At 37.5% G+C, this 12731-nt stretch overlaps 1 protein-coding gene across 1 annotated transcript in view; it reads right to left on the reverse strand.

The window, feature by feature from the left end:
• The window catches only part of PTPRK (protein tyrosine phosphatase, receptor type K), a 176288-nt gene that overhangs the window by 9251 nt on the left and 154306 nt on the right, over positions 1-12731 (reverse strand). The window contains exons 15-24 of the mRNA XM_026070146.1: positions 11121-11208; positions 9993-10069; positions 9778-9795; positions 7522-7558; positions 5680-5777; positions 4809-4925; positions 3750-3904; positions 2534-2669; positions 1271-1420; positions 524-697 (exon numbers count right to left, since the gene is read on the reverse strand). Of these exons, the coding sequence (XP_025925931.1) occupies positions 524-697; positions 1271-1420; positions 2534-2669; positions 3750-3904; positions 4809-4925; positions 5680-5777; positions 7522-7558; positions 9778-9795; positions 9993-10069; positions 11121-11208 (1050 nt within the window). The remainder of the gene's footprint in view (positions 1-523; positions 698-1270; positions 1421-2533; positions 2670-3749; positions 3905-4808; positions 4926-5679; positions 5778-7521; positions 7559-9777; positions 9796-9992; positions 10070-11120; positions 11209-12731) is intronic.

A 12731-nucleotide genomic window follows, 5' to 3' on the forward strand; every position in this document is an offset into this window, starting at 1 on the left:
ATCACCACCACTCAAACTCCCAGGATCTTTAACAGCTGCAATTTAAAATATGAACACCAAAAAATCCCCTATCCCCAAATCTGCCAAAGAAACATTTTTTTCCTCTTCCTCTCTCTTTCCTCCCTCAACACGCATAGCCTTTCTCCTAAAATAACAATAGTAACCTAATGCTCAGGTAGGTAGTCTCTATTTCCTGACAAACAGCAGATTTCTGAGATTTTGCTGAGATTTGAGATTTGGAGGGCTGGAGACCAGGGCTGTCTACAACGCTATTGAAAAGGAGAGATTTCCAGTGGGTCACACAAGGATGCAGAAGACTAAGATATCAAACCTTCTGAAGAAACAACACAAGCTGCGGGGGGGGAGAGGTTACCCATTCCCCCTCCTGCTCTTCTTTATTAAGACTGTTTTAATGGGCACTACAGTAAGAAAGAATTACCCTTTCTTAAACCTGCAAGTGCTCTCTCTCCTATTACACAGCTTTTCATGGCACACTATGCAGACAAAGGAGATAGTGTCTTACGTCCATAAGAGCAGCATTGATATAGTTGCTGCTGTCCCCATCAATAGTAATTAAGAAAGGCAGACATCTGTCAGGTGGCAGCATATCCATGAAGCGGTTCTTGTCGTGATTCCTTGGCAAGCAGGCTATGCTGCAGTCCTCAGCTTGCAGGCGGGGGGTCACCGAATTCAGCGTCTAAGAAACACAGGAGGCTGACGTCATACTCCAGCACGTCTAACTCAGAGGCAACAGTCTCAGCATTCACTGAGTTATTAATTTTAAATGTTGCAATGTGGGAAAACATGAAGAATCATTAGCAAATAAGAGCTTTGATCAGTTTGCTAGTTGGACTCGGGCTTTTCAAGAGGACTTAAACCACATGTGCAAAAGGCACTCCCTGTGCCGCTGAATGGATTCCATGTGCCATCACCCCTCCCGAAAGGAATAAAGCAAAGAGGATGTTTTGGAGTCCCAAGGAACTGTGCCTTTGCTGTGCAAATGCAAGCTAAAACTCTCTCAGATTCCTAGTCAGTGCTCTTTATTCCAGCCAGATAATTACTTCAACTTTATTCAAAGAAGGGTATTCCATGTTTTAAAACAACTTTGCAAAGTATGTAAACATGGGTGCTTTATTTTGTGGAACAAAAAAAAAAGGGACGAAACATTATATATGTGGTATGAAAATCCTTTCCCTTAAAATAAATTAAATGTAGCCAGAGGCAAAAAAAGGTTGTTGTCACAAGAAGAGTTAGGAAGAACTGCAAATACCTGAAACTCATCTTTGAGATGTGAAGAGTTTGTCTGAGAGTCTATTCTAATCATATCAAAATATGCAGCTTTGAATTCACAAACAGGAATGGCAGTTTCTCCACACAGGCAAGCTTCTAGAATGGCATCATGAATAAAGATGTACTGCTCCTACCAAATTAGGGAAAGAAAAAAATATATATAACCATTTAGAAACAAGGGATCTTTCCTTCCTTTAGGATAAACACATCACCTGCAACACTATAAATTTCATTCAAGGTAGCGTCCATCAATCCATTAGATATTGCCTTAGCACAACAAACTCTCATCATACGTGGGATGCAGCTAATCACGTTGTTTTCTTCAGAGGCAATTTAAACTCAGTAAAACTTAGGAGCCCAGGCATAGCAATTTACTTAACAGGGCGTTTTCAGTTTTCTTGTGGTGCTTGTGGGTTTCTGCATGTATGCCAGTGACTTGCTGGCTTTACTCATATTCTTCTTTAAAATAGCTTTCAGTCTTGTAATACTAGCAGAAAGTGCAAAACGCTGCAAGAACTACCTGTGATTAGCAATTATTTGGCATGCTGCATTCTCCTTAGGTGCGTGCAAGCTAGTACACCAATCTTCTGATAGCTGGCTCTAGGCCAGTAATAAACTTAAGTGCATTCTAATAGGAACAGTGTTTCTTCCCATTTTTTTTCTGGCTTGTCTTGAGATATTCCAAGTCCTAGATAGCTGATTATTTCAATCAGGTCTCCAGTCATTTTTTACACAGCATCTATACTATTTACTTACCTCAAGAGTTAGGAATAACATATGTCTTGTCTGTACAGCAAACTGCATGAACTGTGCCAGCTTCCTCTAAATGCTATGGATAACAATGAGGCTAAAACAGCACAAACTTTAAAGGATAAAGCGCATTTAAAACTGGTAGCAACACGGTGAAATTCCAACTTTGGAATTACCTTCCTGGAATTACGGGTATTGGGGCTGGGGATAGATGTGCCAGACAGGACTATTGTAGGGCCTTGCCTAAAAATCCCCCTTGCTTTTCCTTTTGTTACAAAGTTAGGCGGGTACTCATGTATGAAGACAGAGAGAGCTGGCAGGTTTGCTACATGATCCTAGTTCTGGGAGCTGTTTGCAATCAGGAATGCCTCCTAACAGAGATAACCCCTCACCAGGTCCACTGCCAGGAGCTTGCTGTTTTCAAAGTAAGAGCAAAATTCTGATCTAGCACATTTGAAAAAGAAACAGGTCCTTTGAAGAGAAACTGCCGTACCTCTGTCTGTACCATGTTGATGCGACGGGACCGTAAGGCTTTGACACAGTTGTAGATATCCACAACACCTTCTCTTTCTGCCATATCTAACATGATATCAATCACAATGTAACAGCCTGTTCGTCCAGCACCAGCACTAAAAATAATCAGTAAATATCGTTAAGAATTTTCCCATGAAAACATCTACAAACTTTATAAACTTGCCTTTAAACTGAGAGCATTTCTATAAAGCCATTCAATTCTCTTTCATCACAACCATTACCTAATCTTTATCTTCCCTCCTCTTCTTCATAATGTCTTTTAGATCTTTTGAGATGAACAACCGTTTTTCATAAGATTTGATCCATTAAGTAATAGCAAAACATTTACCATCCAGGCCAATACTTACAGTAAAAAAAATTGTTAGTTAAACTGAAGTCAGGAGGATGATTAAGCTCATATAGCTCAAAACATAACAGACCTTCTCTTTATTTGATAAAACTAAGGATAATTTTCAAGTGAAATATTACAGTAAGAAACTCAAGTGTACAGTCAAACTCTAAATCAGTTTAGGCAGCACATTTGTCATCATGCAAAAGATTTTCTCTTGATTTATTTTGTTTTTATATAAAGCTATAGATAGTTTTTTCAGAGTGAATTCTTAAAATCTGAACAAGATTAGTAACTTTATCTACAGAATGTAATTAAACATTTGATGGTTCTGATAGAAAATTCTATTTGCAAAGGATTGTGTCCCAAAATTCAAACCATGCAAAGCTTACATGGAAACAACATGCTGTATTTGCTGCCATTAACCTCATTCCATCTTCATTCATCTACTTGTTTACTTAGATTTAAATTAATAATCTTCTCAGACTTTATACATAACAGCAAACTATCAAAGCAGCTGTAATTACACTTCATTCTAGAGTGCTGTCACAAATTTTTTGTAGGCTACCTAAAATGATAGCCTGAAGCCCATGATTTAGCTAATGCAGCTCTTGCAGGAGAAAGAAAATCTCCAACTATTCCATTTAGGAAAACTGTACTAGAATTGAGTTATTTCTGAACGTTGTTGTAGATAGCCTAATCCTACTGCTTGCAGTGTGAATTATGCAATTCAAAAACAGAACAACAAAAACAAAACACTTCAAAAATGATGAATGCTTCGCAAGAGACTAGTATAAAGGCTCACATACGAAGTCGTGGAAAATGAATCTACCTCTTCTGTACACACCTGCAATGTACAACAATAGGCCCTGCACTAGGAGGGTTAGATAATTTGACTCTCCGTACAAATGAAAGCAGGCCTGTGGCATTGTAAGGAACTCCATGATCCGGCCAGCCAGTGAAATGAAACTGTTTAACTTCACGGATTTCATTGTAACCCCTCTGTAAAAAGCAAAAAGAAAGGTTACAAAATTCCAAATATTTCACACACGAGATATCTTCTGAATCAATAACACTGTTAGAATCTACATGCTGTCTTCATCATTTCAGCTTTCAACAAATACTTAGAGCAAAAAACACAGCAATCCATCTTTAAAAGAAGACACCTTTTACAACAGAATATTAATGTGGCTCCAAAACTGCCAGCCATCCTTTATCAAGAGCAGAAACTACCTTTCCTGCTATCTTTTAACACAAGGTTTTCACATAAAGCTTTACATACAAGGCTTAAAGATGTTACTGTATTTTTTTTTCCATTTTTAAATTCATCATTCTTACATTTGCTATAAAAGTATGTTGGTTTTGCATCATTAGATTCCCCCCCCCCAATACTTAGATGCAATTTGCATTGATTTTCACAAGTTTTGCTAATTAAGGCAATGGTCTGCAACATTTGCAGGCAAGTACAATGATTTATCAGAAGACCACAGCTGTATCACAGATCTTATATTGACTCATTTCATCCTTTGATCAAGTGGGATCGACTCAGCTACATTCACTTCTATCAAAACAGAACAGACAGAGACGAATGAGAGGCACAACAGTTCATAACCAAGTACTTCAGCCCAGCTTGGAAGTTCGCCGAGAGAGGAAAGGTGAATACAAGAGAGGGGAGGGTAGCGGTCAACACTTTTTGGCAATTCTAAATCCCACAGTGACGTGCGTGTTTGGACAGCCCTGATGCAATGCATTACTCCCGCACTGAGCTAAGGCTGCCTATGCTGTGGACCTCTTAAGTGGACAGAGGGTTTTGGTCTTCTACAGGATCCCGTACAAACATACTCTCCTGCACATGCCTTGTTACCAGGGAATGATATTTCACTGATGCCTTTTGAAATGTGCTTACCCTTCCGAGAGTGAACGTCCTGACGACATACTCTGCAAGTGGCTCCATCTCTACACAAGTCACTTTAAAGTCACCATAAACTTCTGTGTCATCAGGCCAATACTTGTAGCACTTGACCTAAATACAAAACACAAAAGAATCTTACACCAAAGGGAAATAAAAGCTTGAGAAAACATTACTGCATGTTTTGCATTATACCACACTTATGCCCTTATTTCCAAAACGACCCTGCATTCAAGTGACTTGTCATGGCTCAAGTCTAATGGTTGTTCTGTCAAGTTAAGAGCTATTTGCAAGGAGTTTATGCTATTTTACACAGCTGTACTCAGACACCAAATTCATTTCTAAATGAGCACTTTTTTTTTTTGGTGCTGAGCTATCGAAGACATTTTCCACTTATGTTAAAGTGGGATGCATTTCATACCAGTAATCAAACTGTTGTAAGTTATCTTAGATATTTTAGATTACTCCCCAAGGGATGAGTAAATGCTAAACTGTAAATAATTTGCTGATTTCTAGCCACTGATATAGAAGCATACTTGCTCTCTCATCCACTTCCTAGGCTCATTTGAGTGATCTAATGTACAAAATTTTTTGCTGAATTATGAATTTTGGATTCAGACTCACTACTCATAAAAGTAACAGAGCATCAGTCTTCTGTGGTGGCTCTTCAAAAGTTTGCTTTGTTTTTACACACTGCTTTAACCCTCAAGAATGTGTGGACTATGAACTTTCCCCTTGCCGCTCCTCTTCAGATACAGGGCTGTACTTCACAAGACCCTCCCATATTCTGCTAATAGTATCATTTGTCAGTAGGTTTTTCCTTAGGCTTATAGCATATAAAAGGGGTGGAAAAAAGAAGAAAACTTACTCTCCCAACTTCAACTAAATTTGTGACCATCACAACACAAGCCGATTGCTCCTGCCATATCATTCTCCAAAAATCATATACAGTCTCGTGAACTGGACCTGTAAGAAAAATGCCAGCTAATACTGTGTAATAATAGAACAGTCAAAGCAAGCAATAAAAATAAAATCCAGTACTTTATGGAGCTGACATACACAAATGCATTTGCTCAAAGATGAAAGCTGCACAAAACCACATCATCATACCATCATCCCAGTTTCTAAACTACACTGTTATTTCTAACCAATGCTGAAGCTTCCCAGTTTAACTGAATTACCACTTGAAAGATATTAAAAGCATGTGTTTTACGCAGTGAAACACCAGAAGTAGCTTGAAAAGTACATGGACGCAACTGTAGACGTAGTCACACACTGTTAAACTTCTAATTTTGTTTTACATTTGTTAAATAATGTGCCAAGTGCGAGTTTCTTCAGACAGTCCCTGAAGGCGTACCCGTACCGGAGTGAAATATCAGTGAGAAAGGCTGGTGGAAAAGATTGTGTGCACTATCCACCTTGCTCCCTGCAAAGTGTGCAGGCACAAAGAGCCACTGAAGGGCATTTAAACTTACCACCAAAGGGTGTTTAAACTAACTTAACTACTTTTCTGTGAAGCAAATGGGAAGCACTCATGTAAGCTTTGCTTCCTGCTCTGCTGCAGAGGCACCAAACGTCCAGGTGAGGGGCAGTGGCTTTTATACCACTATAACCATTTCAGAAATGGGTCCCTGACCACGGTGTAGCAGTATTGTCAGTTGTAGCGTGTGTAATACAAACACACACCTGAAGACTCAAACATGTTTCTTCTTATGCCAGATCAAAGGCTGAAAAGTAAGGCAGCAATAAACTTGCATGCCCTGTACACACCATAATGTGCAACTGATTTACATATTAAAAGAGATCTCAAAATACAAAGGTAGACTTAACTGCCATAGAAAGAGACTATTATAGACAGCCCTTAAACAAAAATAAAGAAAATGTGAACAGAGTTTTAAGCATCCTGTTTCACAATGGGCTTTTAGTTTGCCTTTTTGTGAGCACCCCTGGTCAACTGAAGGCACAAATAACAAGAGATTTCCAGCCAGCTATCTGATTATACTCACAGATCAAGTAACGACACATCTAAATCTAATTATTTTTACTTTAATTCATAGCCTCTGATACTTCAGTGCAATCTTAGACCAGGCTATTTGTTTTTCCTTATTTTGAGAAGTTTAATCAGAAATACAAAATGACTAACTTCCATAGAAATGTAACTTTTTTCTTCTCCCCCCCCAACCCCACTTCTTGTTAGCAGGGTGTTACACTACAAAGATTTTCTTCTCTTATTTCTACAAAAAGGCTTTGTCCCTCTTTGCCCATATTTTACCCAGATTTGCTGAGCTAGTGTTTAATTTATCATTACTATCTTCACAGTCTCAGTCCTGGACTAAATTATAAACAGTAAAATAATACATTGTAATATGGGAAGAAAAATGCCTCAAGGCAGGTTGAAACTTTTCTCTGTCCATGTGCCTCATTTCTCTATTCATCTTTGTAACTGGAATTTACAGCTGTAGCTATTGATTTTATCAGCTGAATTTATCACTGAAAGAGTTACTCAATATCTAATTAATATGACAAATTAGTGCAATTTTTGCATTTATTCACATTCCATCTGAACATGCTATGCTGATTTACCATAACACAAGAAGACAACTCACAATATTGGATATGCTTTATTTTCACATACTCCCATTTTACCAAAACTCTGCTAAACATCACAGCAAACGCGTATTAGATTTGATTTATGCTGGCAGATTCTTACCTTGGGTTGCAATGTAGTGACTTGGTCTCTGATATCCCTAGAACAGCAATATAAGTTGGTTTGAATACCATATTACTAACAGAGAGGGGAAAATAAAAGCATAACATACTACAGAATTGTTAGCTCTAGACAACCTTTTCAGAACAAACCAATGTTTAAGAGCAGCATGAAGCTCAAAACCAAAAAAGACTGTTAATGCTGAAAAGGTTTTAATGGCAACAGATAAAGTGGAAATAACATTTGACTTGAACAGACATTGTAGTGTACCAGGAAGGGGGATTCTAGACAGCTCACCAGTCCTACAAATTAGTCTTCTATTCACATTATATCCCCAGCTCAATACATTGGGTCATTTATTTAAAATTTAGTACAAATTATCTTTGCCTCCAGATTATCTCTATAGTCAATCATCATTTCCAGCTCATACAAATGTGAAATGAATACACACCTTTTGTTTTCTTATAAATAAAGAATTATTGCAAAGCACAAAGAGGTATATACTCAAGCCATAAATAGCAGGGACAGATCTTTCCAATGCTAGAGCTGAACAGTGTGATATGGGCACTAAATCAGGGTCCTACAGCAACAGAATCCTCTGCAATGTATTTTGCACTGCTATACAAAGTGTGCATGTATTATACTGTACGCGATACACACACAAGAATATACACACACATATATATAGATAGACCTGCACAACCAAGCCTTTCCAGTTAGCTGGATATATTCCACTGCTAGCTATACTGCACAGATTTAAGTGTCAATCATCTGCACACAAACTACAAGACAAAGAGATTCTGCCCTTGATGAAATCATTGAGAATATACTTCGACCAGCACCAGCATCGCGTTAGCCATTTAGACAAGGAAACTTTTAGTATTGCTGGTGAGAAAACAATACAGAATTTCACAGTGAGAGAAATAACTCCAATTATTTATCAGGTTACAATTTTATTAAGCCAACTGGGGTTTATGAAAAGACTTCTGAGTGTCTTATTCTTGACTTTAGAAGAGGCCAAGATTACATCAAATTACTAAAAATTGTCTCCTAGAGTTCTTAAGATCAAGCTCCAACTTCAAATTGTAAAAGTGGAATACTGGGCTACGCTTTTTTACACTCAGTAATGCTTCCCAGAACAAGGTAAAAGTGTCACTTTAAAATTGTAAAGTGCCAGTTTTAACTTGTAGCCTTCTTCTCTGGTTATAATGGGATTCTATTTACTTCTGAATAAGAAAAACAATGTCCTCAGGGAACTGAAATTATTACAAATCGGGGAGACTTTTCTTGTTTAAAGCCCCAGGCAAAACATCATGGGCCTACACATCACAGAGATTGCCATATAAAAACATCAAAATAAAAAGACAGTGCTATACGTGTAGCTAAATTTTTATATTCTGAGAGATCTAGAGGGTCTTAAATAATTTATAAACTAACAGAGGACAGGACAAATTAGCAAGGTGCAATTATAAAGAAAAGTAACCAAAGTCATGTGTTTTAGAACACTTGCACTAGCTATTTCAGTATTTTTCAAACTACTTTGAATTCCATAGTTAGATAAAGTTATATTTTGCTAATCAAAACAGAGCAGAAATTGTTGAAATTTCTTGTTCCTATCAAGTTTTTCTTTTAATTCACATTTTAATTAAAGTATGAAATTTCAAATTTGAGAAGAGTTTTCTGCAGCAGAAAAGACAAAATTTTTCTTACTTTAAAATATTTATATATATGCTTGTGTATATATACTTTGTAATATCCAGATTGGCACCTGAAGACAAACATCAGCTAAACATTCAGTTTGCCTACATTGCTGAACTCTTTCAACAAAACAGACAAAAACCAAAAGGCCATCAATCCCTCCCTCTTCCCAAACATATATTACAACTACTTCACAAGATACATTTTCAAAACAACTACAGTACAGCATACTATCCAGCTTCTCACATATAAATGGGAGGGGAAAAATAAAATCTTGTAACCAAAACCATCAAAAAAAATTAAGTGAACAGCAAAAATTTTCTTTAACACAGAGGTATACCTCATTTATCTAACAATATTCAGAACTATGTTAAAAGTCTAAATCTTTTCAAATCAGGTACAAAAATATTCACACAGAAGGACATTTTTTAAAGGAACAGATGAGAAATTAGATGAGGCATGCATAGATATCTAGTGACAAAAATAGAAAAGTAACTAATAACAATATCTATATTAAATATTTACAATAGGATGCTGTTATTCACATATAGTGGTACTTACATCCCTGTACAGCCAAATCTACAGCCCAAACCAAAGTCAGATGTGAAAGAAAGCACAACAATGTCAGTGAGTACTAGGACGTAGAACAAGGAAAGTGTACATTTTGTTCTTAATAAAAGAAAGCTTTCAATAAATTTCTAGGCATAACATGCAAAAAGTTTCACATAGAGAGAAGCTGGCAAAATGAAAGAGAGAAAGCTGTACAATCCACTCACATCTATGTAGTTGGCATTAATGTAATCTGAAGATGGATCATCCTCAACAGGTTGCAAAATCACCCTGGAGTGGTCATCTGTAAAAAACAAAAGTGGTTATGGTGTCTCTTTTAAGCGTGATTTTTAAGTGAGATATTATGGAGTGAGATATTATGTTGCCTAGAAAGCCAAAATCAGCTGGCATAAGCACCTAACTATTTACAACCCTTAAATGGTAAGTGTTTACACAGAATTGCAAAGAAGCATTTTGTCTGAGGTCTTCAATTACTTCAAAAATATTAATTAAGGTTCATCAAGTGTAGCTGACAGGTGCCACACCATTACATGTGGTAAACAGACACAAAGAATCCACATCATTTGCTCAAAGTCCCTTTCAAAATCAGCTGCACCGATGGCAATCCAGAAATCCCAAAGTCCTGCTTACTGCTTCTTTACTTCCACACCAGCCTGTTTAAGCTCATATTGATACATTAAAAAAAAAAAAAAAAAAAAAAAAGCTACAGAGTAGCCATCAGCAACACACTTTCAATCACCTGGATTTGATTAACAGGTAGCACCATCAGTTCAGCAGCTTCTCCAGTAACTTCATGCCTATATGTTCAATTGCCTTTGTAAAACAGTAATAAACTGCATTATCCCAGGGGATGAATCCAAACTATCGACACTTTATGCCGAAAGACAGGAGTCAGAACTCTCTGATCTTAATCACCTCTGTAAAACACACCACTTTTAAACAACTGCAATTCAGATGTATCAGCTATAAATCCCATCAGCTACAAATCACATAAAACGTGAAAAGTTTTGAAGCAGTCAGAATAACCTGAAATAAATTATACCTGTAGAAAACTACCACAGAATTAGCATTCAAATGAGTGCTGCCACTTTTACATGTTCACCATAGCTTGTACGACAGAGATAAAATTGTGAACTTCAGCCCAAATTATAAAAGGAAGAAAGATGAATGAACATAAAAGTCTGAAGGACAACAAAAATTCTGGACAAGGCACTGTCATTCTTCCCCGACTGAGGCGGTAAGCAGGTATGCCACCATACATTTTTCAAGAAAGAACAGTGCTCAAGTAATACATGACTACGTCTATCAGTAAAAGCGAGCGCGCTGATACTTACATGCTATGATGTTTCCATAGCGGTTCTTTGTTCTGTTTTGATCCTTCTTAGCAACATCCCAAGAAGCCGACTGTCCCTCAAAAAAACTCTATAAATAAAAATGTTCCAAAAGAAAACATTGGGACCGTTAACTTTTCACTAAAGTTAACCTACAGGTTAAAAGAACTTCTTTGCCACAAAGGAAGCTCAGTTTTGCCTGTCTGCCCTCGTCACCCAGGCTGCACTATGGTATAGAAATATATCTAGAGCAAAAGGAAGACTTTCTCTCATTGGGACTGCTAGGGTCAATGGGTAAGTCACTGATGGACTCCAGGGGGATTTCAAATCCTGGAATTGCTGGAAGGCTGGACATGCACGGACATCCCCGTTATGGTGAAACAACAGTAAGTTGAGAAAACACAGGTAAATCCTTCTTACAAGGCACCACAATATATTAGCCCATTTAACACAATATTGCATTGCTTTCCTCATATTGCTTCGTACAATGACTTTTCTTCCTATAAAGCAATCAGGAAACCTCCTCTGAAAATATGTATTGCCCATGTTGTTTTCCTATATACCCCTCCCTCCAGCCAGTAGCAAAATTATTCTACATTTTCTAACTCTTCTTAAGAGTTTGATGTCCTGGTAACGACAGAGAAAGCTTTTATTCCTCCTCAGCTTTTTCTTCATTGTCCATAGATATTTTACAGCTATTGCAGGCCTATAATAGTCTCTCCTCTCAGGTGTTCTGTTATCCTCACCTGAATAGGCTCATTTCAGAAAGTACACAATAGCCATAGAAGCAAAACTTTAATGTGCCTTCAGAAGCCCAAGTCAGGGCAAAGATGTCATGTATGGTTATACAAGAAACAGAAAGTAGGCAACACCTTAAATGGAATCAGGGACAGCTTTTCCCCCTGGTTAATACTTCCCCCAGCTGATACTTGCGCTCAGCCCTAAAGTTAGGCAGAGAATAAGGAAGCATGTTTAAGTAAAGAGAGGAAAAGAAAATAACCTTATTTAAAAAACACATATTTATTTATTCCAGTCCTTATATTACAGGACAGACAGCTTTAGGAAGAAGGTTCAAAATTGAATCACAACAGATTACCTACTCAGATAAAACTCATTTTAAACCTAGCTGTATTGCATGTGACCTTGGCAGTATCATTCACATTTTACTGTGTATACTGCCTCGTATTCTAATCCTGCAGAATCTCAACAGATTCAGAGATCAGAAATGAAATGAGTCAGTACTCATCTTTCACCTTCAGTGCTGGGAATTTTTTGTTTTCATTTTTAAATTAAGGATGTAAGTAGACATGCTCAGGCAGGTCTAATTAGAACTTCTAAAGAAGTTACTGCCCTCAGTACTTCTTTACTGCTTCTCAGATGGAGTTCAGTCCCAGTGTTGCCCTAGCTAGGTGATGTAATAAATCACTAGAGTACTTCTAGCAGCGCAAAACCAGCCAGGCTCAACCATCACTTTAACCTAATCCAGGTGACCTGCAGTGAAAAGGGGTAGGAGAGCTCACATAACTAATTACAGAGTTTCGACTAAAACATGGTGACAAAACGGTGGCAACTTCTTATAATACTTCAAAAAGATTCAGCAGCATGTCTCCTATG

Source organism: Apteryx rowi, unplaced genomic scaffold, assembly GCF_003343035.1.
Source record: "Apteryx rowi isolate R43461 unplaced genomic scaffold, aptRow1 scaffold_305, whole genome shotgun sequence".
In the NCBI taxonomy this organism is placed as follows: Eukaryota; Metazoa; Chordata; class Aves; order Apterygiformes; family Apterygidae; genus Apteryx; species Apteryx rowi.